The sequence below is a fragment of the Leishmania panamensis genome, assembly GCF_000755165.1.
Source record: "Leishmania panamensis strain MHOM/PA/94/PSC-1 chromosome 20 sequence".
NCBI classification, from domain to species: domain Eukaryota; phylum Euglenozoa; class Kinetoplastea; order Trypanosomatida; family Trypanosomatidae; genus Leishmania; species Leishmania panamensis.
The window spans coordinates 1,042,555-1,064,957 of NC_025866.1; the positions used below are offsets into that span (position 1 = coordinate 1,042,555).

The following is a 22,403-nucleotide window of genomic DNA, read 5'->3' on the forward strand; positions in this document are numbered from 1 at the left end:
GGGCGACATGGCTGCTGCGCGCGACGATGTTGTGACGAAGAAAAATGTTTCTATTCGGCTGCCTGCGATGAGTGATGTACCGGCGTTGTTTGAGGGATGTCATTCTTCTTCTCAAGTTGCTGTGTTTGTTGTTCGTCAAGTCTTCGAGGCTCGAGCGAAGGAGCTGGTGAGCTCCACTCGCAGAGTGATGGCAGCTAAGGCTTCTGTGGAGGCGGCAAGGCTAAAGTGTGCTGAATTAAGTGCGAGGGGAGCGTGTGTGGATTCAGATTCTTTAGAAGATGGGGAGGACTTACATCAAGAACTTGTGGCGACCCATTGTAATTTTATAGCCATGATGGAGCGTTATCTGGAGGTGGAGGCAGTAGTCAATGCGGAAGAGGATTCTGAAAAAGAAAACCCATGGGAGTTGCTTGTGTGTGACTTGTCACGCGAGCTGATAGAGGCTTGTGAGAGGCTCAAGACTATGCAGCAAGTTAACCGAATGCTGCGAGAGAAGTTTCGCTCGGAAATGTATGGATGGGAAAGTAGCGTATAGTTGTCACGTTGGTGTTTACCTTTTTTTTTCACATGCTTTCATGAATGGGGATGGAGGAATCTATTCAAGCGTTCTCTTACTCATATGTGCCTGTCTGAGTGCTCCTTTGTTTTACCGCATATCGCCAGAGTGCGGGAATGAAGGTAATCGCGGATCTGCATATCCTCATGTGAGAATGGAACTTCCGTTCTCTGTGTTGAGGCAGGTGATCCTGCACAAGATGCACGTATACACACATAAGTGATTCTGTAGTGTTTGTGTTTTCATATGCCCCGCATTGTGTGTTTTGGTGCGATGCTCATTGCACCTGTGGTGCTAGGTGTTCGGCTGAGGTCTTGAGATTTTTCGTTTTCTCCTCGCCGTGGAGCCTTTCAGTGGCTCCTACCCCCCTCCCCTCCCCTCCCCTCCCCCCACACACATACACACACGCTTGCGTTTTGTATTGCATATGTGTGTGCTAGTCGGTGAGCGCTCCCCCCTCTTTTCTTCCTCTGTTTACATATGTGCGTTTCCTTTTGCTTTTTTTTTTGGCGGTGGCAGGAGAGGTGCTTAGGTTGCACGCGCGCTCTGTAGTGATGCCTTTCCCGCGTAGCCGTCGTTTTGGCTCACACTGGCCGGAGGCACATTCTTCTGGCGTTGAAAATCTTAATTCTACTCTTCCTCGCCCTCTCCCCACGATATTGTTTGTTTAATGAAGACAGAAAACAATAAGGATACGCATCCACAGCAGAATGCTCGTAATCGAACACGCATTGAAGAAGAGTATAGTCGTATCGTATTGTAGAGGCGCAGCAGACGGAAAGAAAAATCAAATAAAAAGTTGGCGTGTCTCTCTTCCTTCCCCACGCGCGTTTTTTTTCCGTGTCTGACGTCAGTGCAAAGCGCATGTCGAGACGGTAATTCTTCGTCCCAACCCCGTCTTCCTCTTTGTTTTACTTCTGGCTGTTCAGAGAAGAGAGACTCATCGAAGGAATGGGAAAAAACAAAAACAAAACAGAACAACAAATCGACGCATTCGGCGGAAGGCTGGCACGCGCGCTACACACTGCGTGTCATTTGTTTCGGCACGCGCATTATGTACGGAGGCACAACAACAATTCGCAGCTGCGCGTTTCAGCCGCTTTTTTTTGCCCCCAATCACTACCGAGAATCTGACGTGTCTAATCCCTTGCGCCTCCTTTTTTTTGTCTTGTCTTGTCTTGTGTGTGTGTTCGTACCTCGCGCCCCATTCCTCTTCATCCCCGTGTTTTGGTTGTCACTTTTGGCCAACCTGCTCTACAGTGCGTCTCCCCTCTTTCACTTTCGGCACCGCTCTGCGCTCTCTTCCAGCGACTCTCACGCCTTCCCTCTCTAAACAACGCAGCTGCACAATCAAACAGCTGTGCATCTTTGGCAACACGAAGCTTGCAATTCCTAGAGAGGAAGAGAACAATAGCCCCACCACCTCTTCCCCACACACCTCCCTCTCTTTGCCTATTCCAAAAGGGATGATGGGCACAGTTGAGCACTCCTCCTGGGTGAGTATTCTTGGCGGCTATTCGGCTACTTTTGAAGAGGCGCCACAGAAGCTTTCCACGAATGTTTCAGTGCCCGCGGTGATAGCACCTTCGGTGGCCGCTGTTTCGTCTCGACTCACAAAAAAGTTCGACGGCGATGACTGGAAGAGTCTTGTTGCATCCATACCCTTGCTACTCCGCCAGACGTTTGTCTACGAGGCAAGCATTGCGCTGAAGGTGCGTCGAGAGGCCATCACGAACGTCCAGTTTCGCCTTGGAAGCCTGTACGTGACCTTCCACGTCACCCACGATGAAGACATCAGCCAGGAGGAGATGGACCGCCGCATTGAGGAGTACCCGTTCCGTGAGATGTGGCGCCTGTACAACCAGCGTGACGGCGCACCGGACGGCCTGGATGCCGCCCTGCAGCGCCTCAAGGATCTTGAGATGAAGCTCAACGACAAGAATCGCGAGTTGGAGAAGGAGCGCGGTGACAACGAGCAAAAGGTAAACGAGCTCAAGAAGCAACTGCAGGCTCTTCAAGAGGAGATTGCCGGGCCCGTTGCTGAGCGCGAGCAGGCCTTGCTGCACCAGCTAGGAAAGGAGCAGGGTGCTCGCAAAAAGATAGAAACCCAGCTCAAAGCCGCGGATGATGAGAACAGGAAGTTGTTGGACGCTTTGAAGCAGGAGAAGTTGCGTGCCGAGAAGACCGCGCAGCGCCACAACGATCTCATCGCTGCCATCATTCAGGAGAACAAGAAGGAAAAAGAGGCGAAGGAGCGCGAGCATAATGAGCAGATAGAGGTGAAGGACTACATTATCGAAAACCTCAAGTCTCAGCTGCGCGCCCGCACGAACGGAAGCGCGTCGCCGCGCAATAGCATTATCGACGTTGATCAGTCTGAGGAGTTCAACAAGCTGATGGAGCGCATGGAGGACATGGCCGCGGTACTGCAGCGCACCCAGGAGTCGGAGAGCCAGGCTCGCGCGCAGGCTCAGCGACTGTCCGATTTGCTCAAGCAGTCGCAGGAGGCGCGCCAGGCGGAGTCGGTGTCATACAACAACAATGTGGTTACTCTGACTCAGCAGGTTCATTCGTACCGCGACACGAGGATTGCGGAGGACCACGAACGCCGTGCTAACGAGAACCGCCAGCTCGGTCGTAGCTCGGTGAGCGAGGCGGTAAAGGAGAACGCGACGATTGTGCGCCAGTACACCAGCAGCCTTGAGAATCTTATCAACTCTCTGCAGGATCACCTGCATGCCATCAGCGAGGAGTACAGCAACTACTTGACAGAGGCGGAGTCGAACGTTTCGAAAGAGCGTCAGATTCTCGTTGGGCAAGACGAGGATAGCAAGGCGATCCGTCAGACCTTTCGTACCAGTTCGATTGCGCTGCAGAAGATCTACTGGGGCTCTCGCGAGTCGGAAGCGCAGCAGATTATCCAGAACCTCGACGCAGCCGCTTCCAACGCTGAGAAGTCGAGTGCGGCAGTGCGCGTGGTGATTGGTATGTTTGATTCCAAGACACGCGCGTTTAGTGATCGCAGGAATTGGATGGAGCAGCATCATAAGATGATGTGCGAGCTCTTGAGCTCTCTGCGTGACCTGAATCAGCGAGCCTTTGAACGGCAGCGTGCACTGATGGACGAGAAGGTATCCAAGACATAGGCCTTTTGCTTTCCACCACCCGCTTACCCTCCTCCTCCCTATCGAATGGACTTCTCCACTACACATTTCTGTGTGCGTATCTCTGCGTGTATGCGTGTTTCCACTGCGTTTCTTCGTTTGGTGTTAATCTCCCGTTACCGTCATCATTGCCCCCCCCCCCCCCCACAAACACAGCAGCAACAACCCCCTCCCTTTGCTACTGTTGTGCATGTGCATGTGTGCGCGCTTGTCTCTTTTTCTGGTTCGCCGTGTTTTCCCGTGTTTACTGCTGTGTGCCCTAGGCGACCCATGAGGCGCTTTCCTCGTTTCAAACCATCCAGTGATCCCTCTTACCCCCCCTTCCCCCCTCCCAACACCCCACATTGTTTCTTTGTCACCTATTTTCGCTTGTGTGTGTGTGTGTGTGTGTGTGTGTGTGTGTGTGTGCGTCTTGCCTCACCAGCACGTCTGTTTTTCTCTGCTTGCTTCTCATACTTTCATTCGCATTCTCTGAAAAGCACGGCGGCGGGGGGGAGATGAAGAAGGGGTTGGGCGAGGGCGATGTTCATGTGGAGGTCCTCTCTTTTTTCTAAGTACGCAGCCGCGGGTTCTCAGCTCATTCGTTTTTCTTCATATTTTCGACCATAACTGACCACGTATCGACGCACAAAAGTGAATTCAATGCGCGCAAGCCTTTTCCTTAAGCACATCCCCAAAAGAAAAGGCAACTTTATCTCGGAGCAAAGGCTCGAGGTGGAAGAAGGACAGTAAGCGGACTAAGGCCAAGTGTTATGGTCATACAAACCAGAGAAGTGAAGAGTTTGAGAAGAGAAACTTTACCGTCATGATCACTTCAAAAGAGAGCTGCGCTCATGGACACGAGAGGCTTGTGGAGAGAGAAGGAAGCGGGGGGGAATCGGTAGCACTTTCTTCTTTCACTAGACACACCCGCGCAGATACAACTCCTTTTGTCTTCACTTTGCCTTCACTGACTTTCACCGTCTGTCTCTTCTCTTTTCTCTGTTTCTTGTTTCCCTCTCTGCAAGTAGTGAGGCGACAGCAATCGCCAAACATATGAGCGTGCGTGGAGAGAAGCCCATACCCGCCTATGTGAAGGAAGGGAAAACATTCATGTAGTCCATACCCCCAAGAACGCTCAGAATGCAGTCACACAGCTGCATTTGTGCTTGTATGTGTGCAAAGACGTACGCTAAAAACTTGCCGATGGGATGGAGTGAGTAGGTGCTGGTCCTCATCATTCTTTTTTTTTTTGTACTCGTTTCCTTATGTTGTCTCTTGAGTCGATTGGTGGTGGGAGTGTCGTTTTCTTTGGCGCGACTTGCGAAGAGAGAGAGAGAGCTGCTGTGGCGTACGTGGCTGCTCTTCCCTGACCTGAAAGAGACACAAAACAACTTTATCAGACCAGAGAGCGAATACGAGGACTAGACGTGCTCGCTCTGGCGCGTAGGGGTATCACATGATAGAGAAACCTGTCGAGCAGCACGCTTCATTCAATCGAGAGAGGAGGGCGCGGGAGGGGGGTCAAAAGGGGTGGAGGGAAAGGCCGTTCGGAAATCGATGGCGCTCTTTGTGCGATGCTTGCGTGCACATCCTTTCTGTTACTTCCCCTTCTTGCCACTCTTTCGCTGTTCTCTCCTATGCTCGTGGCTAGTATCCTTCAGGCGTGTTTTCTCATGCTTCCTCCCCGTTTGCCATGCGTGCTGCACTGTATCTTTCACTTCTCTGACAACTGGCGTGTATGCTTCATCCTGTTTGCTATCCTCTCCTCTATTTCTCTACCTAACTGCGTGCACGCTGGTTTGCTTGTTTACCTACCTACTCCTAACAAACCTACGCTGCTGGTTGGTTGGCGTCTTCGGTACCCATGTCCTGCCTCCCCTATATTCTCTTCCCCATTTCTTTCCCCACCCCATTCACCATAACTTATCTACGCACCCTGACGCCCGTTCTTTTTCAAAGATTAGCACCGAGAAAAAAGAACGGGCCTTCCTTCTCATCTGTGTTTTAAATCGGTTTCGTCTCTCGCATCGCACACGACTGTCTTCCTCTGCCCCTCCTCCCCTCTTGTCTTTTGTTATCTTCGCAGCACGGAACCCCACTAAGCAACAATGCCACAGCGCCCGTCCCGTGAGGAATACCGCCGCGTCCGCGAGAACCGCGAGAATCACGAGCGCACCGAGGGTGCTGAGAACGAGGTGCGTGTGACTGCCACCCATGGCCAGCACAGCTACATCTCGTACGTCATCGCCGTCCTGAACGGTGAGGACGGTAAGGCACGCAACGACACGGTGAAGATCAGCGGTATGGGCGGCGCCATTTATAACGCCGTCAACATCGCCGAGATTGTGAAGCGCCGCATTGTTGGGCTCTACCAGGTTACTGAGCTGGGCTCTGAGCTGGTTCGCGACGAGTACGAGCCAATCGACCGCAACCAGAACCCTGATAACGTCGTGGTGGAGCGCAAGGTGTCCACAATCCTCATCACGCTGTCCCGTAACCCATTGGACAAGACCAACCCTGGTTACCAGGATCCGATCTCGGAGAGCGAGGTGACGGAGCAGGAGAAGCGCGACCACACTATGAGCCGTCGCGGTGGTCGTGGCGGCGGTCGCGGTGGCCGCGGTGGCAGCCGTGGTGGGCGTGGTGGCAGCCGTGGTGGGCGTGGTGGAATCGGTGTCGATCGCCGCGATGACCGCGAGAATTAGAAACACTAGGAGAAAAAAATAGTGAAAATCAAGGGGGTTGGTGATTCGCCGGGGCGCACCAAGGTGGCGCGCAAGCGTCCCTGTCAGCGCCAGGACCGTTCATATCTACCTTCGCCTCATCATCGCCTTTGAAACTAGACCATCTTTGTATGTCTGGGCGTTCATTGTGTGAGGCCTCAGATTGGTGATGGCTTGGGTGGATGTTTCCGGAAAAAAAAGCCACGCCGAAGCAAGATCAAGCACACCTCAAGGCTCAATTGTGAGACGGACGATGAGATGCATTATTGCGCTTGTTTTGTACGGTTTCTTTTCGCTTTTTTTTTTTTCGCGCCCACATCGTAACTTTACCACCCCCTCTTGTGCTCACCCACTTTGCCCTGTTTTGTCTTCTGTTTGCTGGTGTTGGTGGCATTGTACCGCGGTGCTTCGGCTGGTGGTATGGCGATGAGAGCAGCGCCGAGCTCGATCCCCTTTTATCTATCTTGCTGGGGTGCTAATTTGTGTCTTGGTGTGCATAGGCAGGTCACCCGAAATGAAGTGAAGGTTGTGCGGGATTTGAGGTGAAGGAGCAAAAAAGAGTGATGGGTCCGAGTGGAATGGCCGGCGTGAGTGCAAACCACAAAGGAGAAAAGAGGAAGAGCAGAGGAGGGGGGGGGACTGGAGGGCCAAGGGACAACGACGTTACTTCTTTTCCTCCCGCCTCCTCTACCCTTTCAACTTCGCCCTCTTCGTGTGCCCCTTTTTTGTGTTTCCTCTCAAGCGCATGTCTTTTTTTTTTCCCCTTCTTTGGTGTGCTTTGTTGCGGTTTGGTTCTTTTCCGTTTTTCTTTGTTCTTTCGAGGGACATGGGGCGCGACCCTCTTCGTGTAGTGACTCGCCTGTGTCCCCACAGCCGCTGTACAGCTCATTTTCTTTCTGCACAGTGCACAGGAATGGCGTATGTGGAGCCAAGTGAACATCTCATTTGCATTTTCAGAATCAAACACGCACGCGCACCCCCCACCCCCCACCCACACACATGAGCGGCGTGACGTCGTTCGCCCTTCAATCTCTCTTCTATTCTCTTTTTTTTTCCTGTATTTGGTTATGCCATCTCTCTCTCTGTCGCTTTCCTTTTTTCCCTTCTCTTTCGTAAGACAAAAAACAAGACACAAAGAAAACAAGCGTTACGTGTATCTTTTCAAAGTCCCCGAAACTTGTGCGACTCGACGAGAGTAACTTAAGCAAGCCGAAAAAAAAGAGGAAAAATGAGGTGGGCCACCTTACCATTCCTCTCCTTTTGTGTCGAGTCTTCTTGTCTTGTTTGCTGTGCCATTTTCAAATTGTGCTCCTCTTACGTTTTCCGTTGCCGCTCGAGCCCCTCTTCTCTTTCACTATCGACGAAGCAAGCAGAAAGACAATGCACGCGAGAGAGTCGTGCGAATGGGGAATCGAGACAGACAGAGAATGGCTACAAAAACAAAAACAAAAAAGATGAGTGATAATGCCGAAAAGGAGGAAAGAAGAGGTGCCCCCCGCTATTGATTGTGATGAGGGATTTAAAAAGAGGATTTGCAAAACGAAAGATCGTGAAAGCGAAGGGAGGGGGTGGGTGGGAGAGGATGAATGTTTCACGCCAAAGTCCCCCGAATAACCCACCCACAAAGGAAAAACAGCAGCGAACAAATAAGTGTTCTCTCTTATTACCCGGGAACTGACGTTGAAGTAAATTTACATGCCCACTCTTTCATCACCACCATCCCCCGCAAATCCGCCGCTTAACCAAGAGTGAAACTAACAAAGAACCTCTCTGCCCCGTCTTTTTCTTTTCGTTGGCGCCATTCGCACAAACGGTATTGTGCTTGCTCTCTCTCTCTCTCTATCTCCGCCTTGTTTTAACAAGAGCTTTTCTCTCTCCCTCTTTTTTGTTCTCCTTTCATTTATGATTCTTTTCCTCTGAACTATTACCACCATTACGACTACTACTATTACCTCTCTTTAATTTGACCCGTCCCTCTTCCTATGTATCTCTCTTAATCTGCCCATCTCCTGCCATTTCTTTTTTTTTTTAGGTTTACTTTTTTTTTTTCTGTGCCTTTTTGAGAGGAGGGCATATGTGCCATGAACGTCTTCATTTTCCTCGAAGCGAAGCGTCTCGCGCAGCGCGTAAAGTCACGAGGGGACACGGAAGAGACAGCGCGCATTCGTGCCATTCGAGCATAGCGAAAAAAAAAACAAGCAAACAGAGGAAAATCAGAAATAAAAAGGGATGCGTAGTAGAAGAGGAAGAAGAAAACCAAAAAAAGACCACAAAAGGAGGAAAAAAGAAAAGTGAACCGCAACAAACACGAATGCACCCGCAGGATCGCACACGTGCGCACTATTCTGTTTGGTGCTCTTCACAGAAAGAAAAAAAAGCACCTCGGACGTCAGAAAAGAAAACAAGCAAACCACGAGTACACGTGGAAGAGGGATCGTAGATGACGTGCGCGAAACACGAAGAAGCCAAACGTAAAAGAGATTATTTCTGTGTGTTTGACTGTCTCTTCCCTCACTCCACCGCCTGTTAGCGCAACTCAGTTTCCTTTTTTCTCTCGATCTCTTTCCTCTAACTTGCATTGTACAAGGGAGGTGTAGAAAAGATGACAGGGCACACACATACACACAGTGGTGAGGAGTGTCATTGGTAGAAGATGCCCCGAGGCGCGAGGAATGAACCTGCTCCTCTTCTCTCTGTCTCCTCTGCACCTCGCCCTGTCGCTTCAGCACCCAAACTCGCACTGTATCATTTTTTCTTTTCCCCTTCTCGGCTTGCACCTTAACGCTTTTGCTTCTCACTGTGTTTGTCAGTGTGTTTTGTGCCTCCCTCTGTTTTTGTCTGTTTGTTTGGTTTTCTCTGCCTACCGTGTGCTCATTGTTGGTGTCGCTTTTTCTTTTTTATTATTATTTACGTCGCTCCACCTTCTTCATTCACGTTCTCTTCTCTCTTTGCTCACTGACGCAATCGCACTTTGTGGTTTCCATGCGAAAAGAGAGTGAGGGAGAACGGTGACGGCGAAGTCGGGTGTGAGAAGGTGCAAGTGTGGCGCAGACACCAAGAGAACGAAACGAGACGAAACAAGAAAAGCCAAAGACATGCCGGGGGTTCTCGAACACGACCACAAACGTAAACGCACTGCCTCCACCCTTTTCGCAGCGACTGCACGAAAAAGTACTATTCTCTCTTTCATTTGTTTATTTTTCGTTAGTTGGAGTTCTCTATCAAGCTCGATTTGCAGCAACGAGGACCAGCGAAAAAGGAAGGCACGAGGCGACAACAAAGGGGTTTTTTGCTGTAGGGAAAAGGAAAAGATCAAAGCATACACGAAAGAGGAAATGGGAAAAAGAGAGAGCGAGAGAAGCCAAAGAGAAAAAAAAGAAGAAACGAAACAAGTAAAAGCCAAATATGGAAAAAAAGGAGAGGGTAAAAGAATGTAGTGCACGGAAGAAAAACGAAAGGGAGCCCATTTTCTTTCCCCCCTCCCCCCTTTCACCAGGAGAAGAACGGGACACCCAAGCGCACGCACACGCACACGAACATATGGGCCAGACATATCCCCACGTTCAACGCTTCTATCAAGGGCAGTGCGCTGCTCATGAGCGGCGTCAGCAGTGACAATGACGGTAAAGGAAGATGAGGGTTCAATATGGTAAGAGAACAAGTGAAAGCACAAAAGAGCCACTGCACAACTTAAAGGAACGAAAAAAAAAAACATATGCACAGAGAAAAGTCCGGTGCCCGCGAAGCGAAGACAAGGGAAGGGGGGAAGTCACCTGCTGCTCTTCTACGTCGTACTTTACGTTTGTGTCTATTTTTTTTTTCTCTTGTGCCTTGCTGTTCTTCTCTTGGCTGCTGCTACTAGTGCTTTTTTCTTTTTTTTCTTCCACCTTTCTTTCTCTTTCTTTTTTTCTCTTGTGATTCAACTGTGTTGTCGTCGTCTCTGTTAGAACTGGTGTTGTGTGTGCGTGTGTGCCTGCGTTATTTATTTATTTATTTATTTCCCTCCTACTATCTGACTCCATTCCCCCCTCTCTCCTCGCGCAACACCATCTCCCCTCTTCGCGTCATGGACATTATGGTTGCTTTTTCGCTTTTGTGTTACTTTTTTTTTTGTTTCTCTCTTCGTTTTCTTTTTTTCTTGTTTGCTAAATCGACCACTAAAACACGCAAAAAAAAAGAAGTGAAGTTGGGTGTGCTAGGCCAAACGTTCTGCGGCTTTGGGGGACACCAAAGACATCGCCGCAAAGCGGACATGTCCTCTGTGATGTGTTACCGTGAGGGAGATGAGGAGCGAGAGACGCACCACTCGACGTGATGGCCCCTCTCTATCTTCCCTGTCTCTGTTTCTTCGGGACTGCACATGCTTGCACTGCTGCTGTGGGAGAGTGGTGCGCTTTTCTGCGTGCATCTTTTCTTCTCCATGCAAACAAGCACTTCTGCACGTTCATGGCACGCGAAATAGGAGGCGATACAACCGCAAAGCCACACTGTTGAGCGTACATGTACATTCTCTCTATCTCCGCCACAAGAGCGGACGCTGCATAAAAGGCCACACACAGACTGTCCCTACGTTCTTCACTTATCTCCCTCCTTGTCGTTCATTCTCTGCTCATACTCACTGATTTCCGCCGCTGGTGCTTTTTGATCTCTCTTCTGTGCTTTGTTTCTGTTTACGTTGCGTGTCCTTGTAGAGTTCCTTCAAAGAAAGCGCAGTGCACAGGTACAGAGAGAGTGTGTGTGTGTGTGGAAGAGAATTGTCAGAGGATACACACCCACCTGCTGTTTGCCATTCGGTGCACCAGGGGACTTGCACCTACTCACAAGTATACACGCACACACTAAAGAAGGACTTTGCAACAATCTCTGGCGTTGTCTTCCCCACCGCCTAACCATATCTTTCTGCTTCCTCTTCACTCTCATTCTTCCTTTTTAGAAGCACATGTGCCTTTCTCTTGGAATTCTCATTACATTATCGTTGCGCTCTTCTCACACTAATCGACTCATTACTTCGGGGGAGGGGGACTACCCGTGTACGCTCCCTTCCCTTTCTTCTTGTGGAAGGGCGTAGTTCATTCTTTTTCCCTCTCCATTGCTGTTTTCCTTTCTCTCTCCATCAAGCCGAGGAAAGAGCGTGAAGTGGAGACGTCGTCTATTTTCCTTTTTCCTTCTGTGTGCGTTGTGTTGGCGCACGACGCTCTGTCACCTCGCGGAGCACCATGTTGTCGTGTATTTTTTTGCTTAGTGAAGATGGCGAGGTGATGGTCGAGCTGCAATTTAGTGAGAGAATCCCGCGCTCGACGCTGGAGGGATTCTGGTCCACCTTCATAGCACCGTGGAAGGAAACCAGCGAGGCGCCAGCGGCCATTGTCACTTACGGTGGCACCGTATTTTCGCAAATCCACCGCAACAATGTATTTCTGGTCGGTACATACCCTTCGGACGATACGGCACTAGTGGTAATAGAGCAGCTCTGTCTCGTGGCCCACGTTCTCACAACATACCTTAGCGAGGTGACGGAGAATACCATTCGAGAAAACTTCTCTACCGTCTACCAGCTATTACAGGAGATGTTTGACTACGGCTACCCCCTCACCACGGAGCTCTTCGCATTGGAGGAGCTGGTGCCGCGACCGACACTTGAGAACCGCGTGCGCACGATGCTAGACACACCGCTTGTGAACAAGGTGATGCCAGTGGGCAGCCGCACTGCTATTGGGGTAGGCACCCGGCAGGTGTCCAGCTCCTTCGGCGGTGTGCCGTGGCGGGACCCAGAGACGCGTCACAGCACGAATCAAATACTCTTTGACGTGGTGGAGTCGCTGGACTGCGTGTTGGACAGCGAGGGCCGCTGCGTCAGGGCCGCTTTGCAGGGGAGCATCGAGGTGAATTGCCGGCTTAGCGGCATGCCTGACATGATGCTGCGCCTGCGGGATTTCGACGCCGTTGTGGACGACGTAGCTTTTCATCGATGCGTTCGTCTGGATCGCTACGAGCACGATCGCACACTCTGCTTCATTCCTCCCGATGGAAAGTTCACGCTGATGAAGTACACCTGCAAAACTACCCTGCCGATACCGCTGCCACCGTTTTACGTGACGCCGCAGGTCACTTTTAACGCCACGGGTGGCCGCTTCCACTGTATGGCAGGCATCCGCGGTGGTGGCACGGGTTTCTCTTCTGTGGTGGAGAGGGATAAGGAGGTGCAGCGGCTGTCGGTGTGTCTCCTGCTGCCGCCAAACACGTCATCGCTCACTGTGACGAACTGCTCAAGCGGCACAACCGTTTTCGACCGCTCCAAGGGGACGCTCACGTGGAGCGTGGGCAACTTAACGTATTCCGCAACGCCGTCTCTTGGCGGCGAGTTCTTATTCGAAGCGGAGGGTGGTGGCAGCAATGGTGAGCGAGGGCCTGATGCCGCGGCATCATCGAAGCTGGCACGGAGAACAACCCGTGAGGCCGGAGTTGGAAACGCCGCCATGGCCACCGTGACCTTCCAGCTGCCGAACCGAATCATGAGTAGCCTTTGTGTAGACTCGGTGCAGGTTTTGAATGAGATCGGCAGGCCATACAAAGGGATCAAGTATATAACGAAGTCTGGCAAGTACTTCATCCGAGGTGTATGAGGCACATACAAGGTGCAATGCCTGCCTCCAAGCACGGTGTGGGACATCTGCGTGCGTCTGCGCATCATTCTCTGTTTGGCGCCATCTCTTCCTCTTACTTGGGCTACATCAGCGGACTTGCCTCATGTACCTGTGCCTTTGCGGGTTCCTCCTAAGCTCCTCGCTCTCCTCTCTCCTCTTTACCCAAGGCACGTGCTCGTGGGGGCTACGATATAACCGCACAACAAACAAAAGGCAGAAACACCATGAACAGTCTTGTGAAGGATGTGGCTTGTACGATTTAGCTACGCCCTTCTCCCTCCCCCTTTTTGCATTTTTGTTTGTATCCGCGTACTATCGGCTGCCGAGTGCCACGAGAAGGCGTTACTGGATCGTTAATGGTTGCACACTACCCGGGCAGTAGACTGTGCGAGAGACAGCAGCGGGGGGACCCCTACGGCCTATTCGGTACAGCGGTCGAAGTGCCCCTGCAGACGAAACAGAGGGGTGGCTCAATACTTGTTTTTGAGCGCTGCCGCGGTCACTGCATCTACGCACTGCGGTCCTCGCATGCCTCGGTGAGAACTAGCTCTCTGCGCCTGCATTTTGTTGCTTGTCCACTGCCCCACCCCCTCTTCCCTGATAGAGGATCGCATCGCCTACCTACCATCACCTCCATGCCTCGATGCTGCTTCCTGGCGTTCAATCCCGTCTCCTCGCAGTGGTGCTGCTGTGGCTACACCAAGGACACCACGTCGGTCTTCTAGCCCTATTCTGCTCACGTAAACACTAACATATACGCTCGCAGCAACGCACCCCCAGCTCTCTCCAAACGCTAGCCACCTTTTTTATTTATCCTTGCTGATCTGTCACCTCCTCTCCCCCCTCTCCCTTTCGCACCCCTTCACACCTCACCTCTGCTTCTCCATCACTACGTTCTGGTGCCCTCGTGTAGGCACACTTTCACACCTAATCAGTTCGCTAAAGAAGAACGATAGAGCCACAAAAAAGGAAAATGTCTGCCGACGAGTTGGAGCGATACTCGAAGTTAGTCTCCAACCAGCGGTCAAAACTGTCAATTCCGCAGAAGATGGAGATGTATGGACTTTGGCGTGTGGCGACCCAGGGTAAATGCACGCTCAAGCAGCCGTCCCGCACGAACTTGCTGCAGTACCGCAAGTGGACTGCGTGGAAGAAGTACGAGCACCTTACTCAGCAAGACGCCCGCGAGCTCTTTGTTGAGAAGGCAAAGGCTATCATTAAAAAGAGTCCGTCCAAGCTGTGATGGGATGGTCAGAGGCGGGGAACGTGTATGTGTCTGACGGGGAGTGGTTTGCTCTGCGTCTCCTTTTCCCTCTCTTCGCACTCAGGCGGTTGGATGCTCAACTTCTAAAGTTTAACTAACATCCAAACACCTCTATCGATCCACAAAGACGGTTGCTGCGATGGCAGATGGCGGCTCAGCGCTTCCTTAGAGGATGCAGAAAGTCGCCTGGGGTATTGCCGACTCTCTGAGCGGGATAGGTGGCGGTGGCTTCGATGAATGCGTGTCATTCCACAGCCCCTCCTTTTTCTTTTCTTTCTCGTTGGCCTTTGCGACATGCTGACCCCGTGGCAGTCCTGCCGAGGGTAGCCCTCATTATCCCTACCGAGCACGCGCCTTTCTTTCTTTCCGCTCTCTGAACATCAGCGCATTCCTTTAAGAGTCTCTCGCGCGTGTGTTCGCCGCTTTCGTCGTTCCCGTGCGTGTGCGTCTGCACGTATGTGCCAGTGCGTGTCAGATTCCCCCCTCCCCTCCCCTCCCCTCCCCCGTTTAACACGGCTAGAAGTACATAGAACAGAGAAGGAAACTAACGCACAAACGCACGCTGAAATGTACCACCGTTTTCAATCAATGCGGACGCATACGTCAATGTAGTGGAGGAGGCGTGAGGAGAAAAAGGAAAAGGGAAGGAGATGATATCTCTCTTATCTGAGTCGCTGTCTTGTTCTTGCTGCGAATGCACTTCAGAGAAGGTCCCTGACGATGCCGACCACCTTACTGTGATATCAGCATCGAGTACCCGCTCTGCACGTAAGACGGGAACTTGCGGCTGTGCGGACTCTGGGTGCCGGTGGACAGGCCTGGGCTGGCGCTGTGCGGAAGAGGTGTACGGACATGATGACGCTTGTACCGGCACACTACGCATTGTGCCGCCGATACAGCAAATAATAGGTGCACCGCTAGTCTGTTACGCGCGCCCCTCATTCTCGTTTGCCTTTGGTCCTTGTGAATGGAAACACCGCCGCGAGGTAGACACGCTTAAAAAATCGGCAATGTCAGGGGGCAGACGCCAACTCTACGGATTACGTACCTGATCACCGGTCTCGGCTGACACGCTGCCATCCCTCGAAGGCGTGCTACAGAATGTGACACGCTGATACTCATGCTTCTTCGCGGCCACCGCTCCACACCAAAAGAACAGGAATATTTAACTGACGAGACGACAGTCGGTCATCCTCACGCAGCTCTGCACTGCTGCCTATTCGTACTTTGAATTGCTGCAGCGGTGGATGACTGGTAGTGACTGTATGGAGTGCAGATGGTGTGCTGCCTAACACGGAGCTAGCATTGTGGTACCGCCACCTCCGCCACAGCTTCCGTCTCTGCCCGTCTTTCAGCTATGCAGGCATTCAACCCGCCGCCATGCGCGGTATGCCACGCGAGACTAGTGGATCTCTCGATGCTCACTACTCACCGCGTTTTGCGCGATGATGTTGCATATAGTGATCTGATGACACACCCACCCTTACTCGCACTGTATGGGGTTTCTCCGTCGGGTGTATATGACGACTCTCTCTGTGTCTCTTCAGACTGATGGCCCATGCGCTCTTTGTGCTTAGGGACAAGCTTATGCGCGGGCTCCTTCCGCTTGACGCACCTACTTCTGTCAAGAGTGCGTGTTCAGGAGAAGATGGCGTGCCCTTGCCCCACCAGACTCATGTCAGCGCTCCACCTGTCGCGGCACATGTGGGCAAACCACCCAGACAAGTCCTTTGCCACGTCGGCGGAAGTGGAGGCTGAAGGCAGTCAGTCCCCTTCCCAGCGCAATGTCGTTCTGAAACGTGTCTCGGGATGCAGAAGGACGAGAACTATGCGCAGGCGCTGAGATGCACATCTGGCACGGTATATCGCATCCAGAGAAGGGGCCCAGCGGTCTGAAGAGCACGCGTGATGGGCAAACAAGGCGCGAAGAGATCCACGCCGATCAACTCCAACGCGCATGCGTGCGCAGCATGTGACATCTTCTACATTCGACCAGGTGGCCTGATGGGGGACAGATGTGGGAGGCACGACGAGAACGCCCCGAATCATACCATTGGGCCCTCCAGACTCCCATGTGAGGAGCCTTTACCTCACATTACAAGATGCTGTGGCTCAAGGCAAGTGGAGAAGCATGGCATACAGGCAGAGCACCAGGTCTCCGAAGGCCCTGACCTGAGGCTGGTCAACCTCTTCCTCGAACTCACCGGGCATGGACCTAGATCAGACCCATGTTATCCGCACGACAGACACCACCGCTGTGGCCCTCGAGCAGGAACCTGGATGCAGTTCGCTTGGATCAGGGCATGCAGTACATCCAGGCCCGTCTGGCGTCGACTGCACAGCCTCTATGCGAAGAAGGGATGAGGAAGGACAGGTGACTGTTAGACACAGGCCTTGATTCGACGGCAGGGACGGCTTGTCGTCCTAGACAAGCAGAGTGTAGCCGCAGCGCAGAGGGGGTCAGTGAGCTGAGATTCTGTACGCCTAGTTGTAGACTTCTTGGTGGTAGAAGGCTACGTTGCAGTGGAGAACAAAATCTTAGTATGATGTGCACGGCGAGGCAGAGTTCGCCAGAAAAGGGGAACCGCGTTTTCTCTTTTCTCTGTTTGATTTACTAAACCAGGCCGTAGGGATAGATGAAGGACTTGCTTCGCTGGCCCCTCACTACTTCTCACCAGCTCGAAGAGGCGAACTTCCTACTAACCCTCCCTCCCTGAAGCTCTTATGTTTGTCCGTTTGTTTTCACACTGACGCCAACAGGTGTTGCAGCTGTTGTGCCTCTTTACCTGGTTCACTATTTTCTTTTTCCTTTTTCCTTTTTCCTTTTGCCTTTTACCTTCTCTCTACGCTGTCCACTTGTGCATTCGCGTGCACGCATACTAGCATCATTTGTCACCACTGAATGACGCTTAGCCACGCACGCGAACAGCTACTACTTGAGTGACACCATAATTGCTCACTTCGTCAGAAGAGAGAATCTGCGGTGACGCTGAAGTAGTGCGTCTGTAGATACCAGTCGCCGTTGCTCAGCGCTTGCATCTACTTACACCCAAACACACACCAACCCAAATAGGCACAACGCAATAGAGATACCTTCTGTGCGTATTTTCCTCCCCATCACTATCAAATACACGTCTGATATATATATATATATATATATATATATATTCGTTATTTTGCATCTCATTCCTGTCGTACTCAAGGAGAATACTCTTCACTTGTTTCTCTCTTGCCTCCTCTCCACCCCATCACCCCCAAGACGCAGTGCACGCTCTCTCTTTTATCCCTCCACGAACACGCCAACTCGTGCTACACGGACGCTTTTCTCTTTGTTGCTCGGTTAGGCGGAATTTTTTGTGGATTGGTTGTTCGAGTACGGTCAAGACGGCTTCGAACATTTTATGTGCGCGATAAGCGTCGGTTCCTTTTTCCCGTTCTCTTAGCACGGCGTAGTACTTGTTACGTAGTTCTCAATGGCGGAGGGCCCCATTCGCACTGCGGAGGCTCGCGACCTCACCCGAGTGGAGCGTGTTGGCACACACTCCCACATTCGCGGCCTCGGCCTCGATGACACGCTCGAGGCACGCGTTTCAAGTCAGGGTATGGTGGGTCAGATGGAGGCCCGGCGCGCGGCTGGCGTGGTTGTGCAGATGGTGAAGAAGGGAAAGATCGCCGGTCGATGTGTGTTGCTGGCTGGCGGGCCGGGGTCTGGCAAGACGGCCATTGCGATGGCCATGGCGCAGTCTCTTGGCCCCGAGACGCCTTTCACCATGATCGCTGGTAGCGAGATCTTTTCTCTTGAGATGTCCAAGACAGAAGCACTGACGCAGGCGTTCCGTCGCAGCATCGGCGTGCACATCAAGGAAGAGACGGAGATGATCGAGGGAGAGGTGGTGGAGGTGACCATTGATCGCCCCTCCACGAATCCCGCCGAGGCCCACCAGCGCACCGGCCAGCTGGTGCTTAAGACGTCCGACATGGAGTCTACCTTTGACCTGGGGCAGAAGATGATTGAGAGCTTGCAGAAGGAGAGGGTCCAAGTAGGCGATGTCATCACGATCGACAAGGCCACCGGTCGCATCAACAAGCTAGGCCGCAGTTTTGTGCATAGCAAGGATTTTGATGCCATGTCCGCGAACACGCGCTTCGTGCAGACACCGGAGGGGGAGTTGTCAAAGCGCAAGGAGGTGGTGCACACCGTGACGTTGCACGAGGTGGACGTGATCAACTCTCGCCAGCAGGGATTCCTCGCTCTCTTTGCCGGTGACACCGGTGAGATCAAGCCCGAGGTGCGCGAGCAGATTGATCAGCGTGTCGCTGAGTGGCGGGAGGAGGGTAAGGGTGAGATTGTTCCCGGTGTGCTCTTCATCGACGAGGTGCACATGCTCGATATCGAGTGTTTCTCGTGGTTGAACCGTGCCCTGGAAAGCCCGTTGGCGCCGGTGGTGATCGTCGCGTCGAATCGTGGCATTTCGCGGATCCGTGGTACCCAGTACAAGTCGCCGCACGGCATCCCGATTGATTTGCTGGATCGCATGATGATTATCACGACAAACCCCTATTCGCAGGAGGAGCTCGCTAAGATTATTAACATTCGGTGCGAGGAGGAGGATGTGGAGCTGACAGAGGACGCCTTTGCTCTTCTGACGACTCTCGGCCAGAAGACGTCGCTGCGCTACGTGCTGCAGCTCATCACGACAGCGAACATGGTCGCACAGAAGCGCAAGTCGTCGACAGTCTCGGTGAATGACATTAAGAAGGTATACCTTCTCTTCATCGACCTCCGCCGCAGTGTGGAGCTGCTGCAGGATCACGAGAAGGACTTTCTTTTTGGCGAGGAGGATGCGCACGTGGAAAACTCGACTCGTCCGCGCGTAGGGGACGACGAGGAGGACCGCGGCACCGAGGAGAGAGTGCGGTAAGTCGTGTGTGTGTGCTTGTGTGCTGGCGCTCAAGAAGAAGGTGGCAGCCGCGAAGGGGCTGAGAAGCAGCTAAGGGAGACGCAGTCGTGATGACGCCGCCGCTCCTTTTTGTGTTTTCGCTTCCCTTGCCCTGCTTCCTCTTTGTTTACCTGGGAACGCCTCAGGTGTCTACATGGCATGCACGAGGTTCGCACTCACTTGCTCTTGCCCCTTCTCACTCTCGCCCTCTAGCTTGCGTATGAACACCCTGTAACGCCATTTATATGTATTTCCTTTTCTGACTTGTCGGGTGTGTCTGTAACGACCCCCCATAACACAACGCACAGCCTACTGAGAAAGATGGACAGTCCTGACGAGCCCGAGTGCGTGTGGTTGCTAGGCTATATGCGAGGGATGTACCCCCTTCATTTGATGTGCCTTGGGGAAGACGAGGCGTGAGGGGCGTGAAGCGAGCGAGGAGGAGGGCAGGTTTTCTCCTCAAGGAGGCATTTTGGAGGAGGAGGAAAGTAGAATGGTGGTGGCTGTTGTGGCGTGCTCATCATATTTGCTTCGCTGCTGCTGTTCTCCCTCTCTTCCTGACCCTCACCCTCTGGATGTTCTCCTGTTGTGAAGGTGATCATTCACGCATGAGCGTGCTTCGGCGCCTCACTTTTCGGGTCCTCTCGCCTACACGGGGCTCTTCCTGTATTCTTGGGCCTACTTTCCCTTCAGGGGTTTCTGTATGCGTAGACAAGCTTCTTTGCTCCTACATGTTGCACTCTTTTCTCCCCCTTCAACTGTGTTTGTTTGACTGTGGCCTCCTGAGGCTCTTTCCGTGTGTTCCTCGTCATATTCTGGACCTGAAGTGCATTATTTCTCGTTTGTGTGTGTGTGTGTGTGTGTGTGTGTGTGTGTGTGTCGATGGCACCTGTGGACAGGCAGCTGCAGGCAAGCGTTCACTCAGACACGTGTGGCTGGCAGCTCACGAACGCTCTGTGAGGCACTCACAGGTCCATTGCATCGGTGTTTCTATTGATGTGTTGTGGTGGCCTCTACGCGATGGTTTGGCGACGGCCAGTTGCCGCTATTGGCGCCTCGCGGCCACTCGTGTCGCCTGCGTGTCTTCGTTTTATTAGTGGGGCTCTTCCATCGCCTTCGACGTCTGCGCGGCAGCATCAACTGCACATTGCCTGCGATGCCATCTACCGCAGCGGCACAGCGCGGGAGGCTCTACGTCAGGCGATACACGAGCCGTCGCACGAGAACGCCCTCCGCTTGCTTGAAGAGTTCGAAAAGGATCCCGGCGTCTGGCGCGACGAGGCGTGGGCCACCGCCTTCCAAAACGCCTCTTCACACCTGTCAAGGCAGATGGACCTTTTGCTTGTCCGCTTCGCGCAGTGGCATACGGTGCGCAAGGCGCCAACCAAGGTTGCAATGCACACTCCATGGGACTGGTACCCACAGGCGCGTCTCATGCGCCGCCGCTTTATCTTCCACTATGGCCCCACTAACAGCGGCAAGACGCACGCTGCGCTAGAGGCGTTGGTACGGGCACGCAGCGGCGTCTACTGCGCTCCTCTCAAGGCGTTGGCGACGCAGGTATGGTACCGCGTAAAGGAACGCGTGCCGTGCGACCTGCTCATTGGTGACGAGCGCGTCTTTGACGGAGCCGCGGAGCACGTCTCATGCACGGTAGAGATGGCGCCGGTGGACGTGCAGGTGGACGTTGGAGTCGTGGACGAGATTCAGATGATGGCGGATCGCGACCGCGGCTGGGCATGGACACGCGCACTTCTTGGCCTGCCCGCGCGCGAGATTCACCTATGCGGAGAGGCTCGGGCATTGCCGCTCATTCAGAAGCTGCTCTACGCAACCCACGAGCGGAAGAGCTTGTTACTAGTGGAGCACAAACGTCTTGTGCCGCTGGCGGTGTTCCCGAGTCTTTGCTCTAGGCTGCAGCCGGAAACGGTGGAGAACGGCGACTGCTTCGTCTGCTTCTCCAAGAAGGAAGTGCTCGACCTGCGGGACAAGCTAAATCGTCTTCCTGGCGTGACGAGCTCCGCTATCTACGGCGTCATGCCATTCCAAGTGCGAGAGGCTGAGGCTGCACGCTTCAATCATGGCGTCGCCGAGTACATAAGCGCTTCCGCCACCTGCGTCGCCAACGCGAGAGACAACGCAGCAAGCCCCACTACCACGTCGCCGCGAAGCTCTCAATCTCGTGTGTCATCGCCGGAAGCGGCGATGCCCACAAAGCACGTTCTTGTTTCCACCGACGCCATTGCCTTTGGTCTTAACATGAACATCGAACGCATCGTTTTCACCACACTGCGCAAGTTCGACGGCAACGGCATGATCGAACTGCCTGACGCGACTGTTCAGCAAATTGCAGGGCGCTCCGGTCGTTTTGGCCTCACTCGGCAGCATGCCGTGGGCCGCTGCACTGTGCTGCACGAGCGCGACATGACAAAGTTTAGCGCCGCTATGTCTGCACAGCTGGCGCCGCTTGGAAAGGCGGGGTTGTTACCCACAGGTGACATTCTTCAGCTCTTTGTCGAGCTGGATGCTGCCAAGGCGCGTAAGGCGAGTAAGGCAACTCTAGATTCAAATGGCGGATCGTTTTTCGAGCTCATGTCGAGGTTCGCTGCCTCGTGCACGGAGTCGGAGCACTTTTTTCCCTGTGACATTCATCGCTCTCTGCTGCGGCTGGCCGAGCTTCTCGAGCCGGTGCGCGATCTTCCCTTGGCAGATCGCATTCTGTTCTGTTATCTTCCGCTGAGCGATACCAGCGCGGCGTCGCTGCAGCTGATTGTGGCCTACGCCACCGATCACGCAGCGGGGAAACCAGTGACATTGCGGTTCGACGTTTGGTGCGCGGAGCTTATGAAGCAGGTTGAGCGAGGGGATCCGTGTGAGGAGGGAGAGACACCGCAACACCGGAGGTTGCAGCAACGCTCTGCGAGAGAACTGGCTACCGAGCTCGAACGGTGTTTTCGACAAGCAGAGATGTACTGCTGGTTGTCCTGGCGTTTCGGCAAGACTTTTGTGGAGCGGGAGAGAGGGCTTGAGCTGAAGGCGTCCATCGCCACTGCCTTGGCACGACTGAACGGGTCTGCGTGAGGTTGGAACTCGAGGTGCGCTGTGCTCGCCTCTCTTCTGTCTTCGTCGT

The 22,403-nt window shown here is 53.1% G+C and overlaps 7 protein-coding genes across 7 annotated transcripts in view, besides 1 other annotated feature; all 7 read left to right on the top strand.

The window, feature by feature from the left end:
* The window catches only part of LPMP_202280 (hypothetical protein), a gene marked incomplete at both ends in the record, with an annotated part of 4,607 nt that extends 4,072 nt beyond the window's left edge, over positions 1 to 535 (top strand). The window contains one exon of the mRNA XM_010700129.1: positions 1 to 535. Coding sequence (XP_010698431.1) covers positions 1 to 535 — 535 coding nt within the window.
* Positions 536 to 2,022: 1,487 nt separating this feature from the next.
* On the top strand, positions 2,023 to 3,702 carry LPMP_202290 (hypothetical protein; the record flags this gene model as incomplete). Its single annotated transcript, XM_010700130.1, has 1 exon — positions 2,023 to 3,702. The coding sequence occupies one exon, from the start codon at positions 2,023 to 2,025 to the stop codon at positions 3,700 to 3,702; it is 1,680 nt and encodes a 559-aa protein (XP_010698432.1).
* A 2,108-nt stretch (positions 3,703 to 5,810) lies between these two features.
* LPMP_202300 (hypothetical protein) lies at positions 5,811 to 6,407 on the top strand (the record flags this gene model as incomplete). Its single annotated transcript, XM_010700131.1, has 1 exon — positions 5,811 to 6,407. One exon carries the CDS (start codon positions 5,811 to 5,813, stop codon positions 6,405 to 6,407), a length of 597 nt encoding a protein of 198 aa, XP_010698433.1.
* A 5,234-nt stretch (positions 6,408 to 11,641) lies between these two features.
* On the top strand, positions 11,642 to 13,048 carry LPMP_202310 (adaptor complex subunit medium chain 3, putative; the record flags this gene model as incomplete). Its single annotated transcript, XM_010700132.1, has 1 exon — positions 11,642 to 13,048. One exon carries the CDS (start codon positions 11,642 to 11,644, stop codon positions 13,046 to 13,048), a length of 1,407 nt encoding a protein of 468 aa, XP_010698434.1.
* Positions 13,049 to 14,042: 994 nt separating this feature from the next.
* On the top strand, positions 14,043 to 14,312 carry LPMP_202320 (acyl-CoA binding protein, putative; the record flags this gene model as incomplete). The annotated part of the gene is made up of 1 exon (XM_010700133.1): positions 14,043 to 14,312. The coding sequence occupies one exon, from the start codon at positions 14,043 to 14,045 to the stop codon at positions 14,310 to 14,312; it is 270 nt and encodes an 89-aa protein (XP_010698435.1).
* Positions 14,313 to 15,117: 805 nt separating this feature from the next.
* Positions 15,118 to 16,840: a repeat region.
* A 966-nt stretch (positions 16,841 to 17,806) lies between these two features.
* Positions 17,807 to 19,255, top strand: LPMP_202330 (ATP-dependent DNA helicase, putative; the record flags this gene model as incomplete). The annotated part of the gene is made up of 1 exon (XM_010700134.1): positions 17,807 to 19,255. One exon carries the CDS (start codon positions 17,807 to 17,809, stop codon positions 19,253 to 19,255), a length of 1,449 nt encoding a protein of 482 aa, XP_010698436.1.
* Positions 19,256 to 20,269: 1,014 nt separating this feature from the next.
* LPMP_202340 (mitochondrial RNA helicase, putative) lies at positions 20,270 to 22,354 on the top strand (the record flags this gene model as incomplete). Its single annotated transcript, XM_010700135.1, has 1 exon — positions 20,270 to 22,354. The coding sequence occupies one exon, from the start codon at positions 20,270 to 20,272 to the stop codon at positions 22,352 to 22,354; it is 2,085 nt and encodes a 694-aa protein (XP_010698437.1).
* Positions 22,355 to 22,403: the final 49 nt, after the last annotated feature.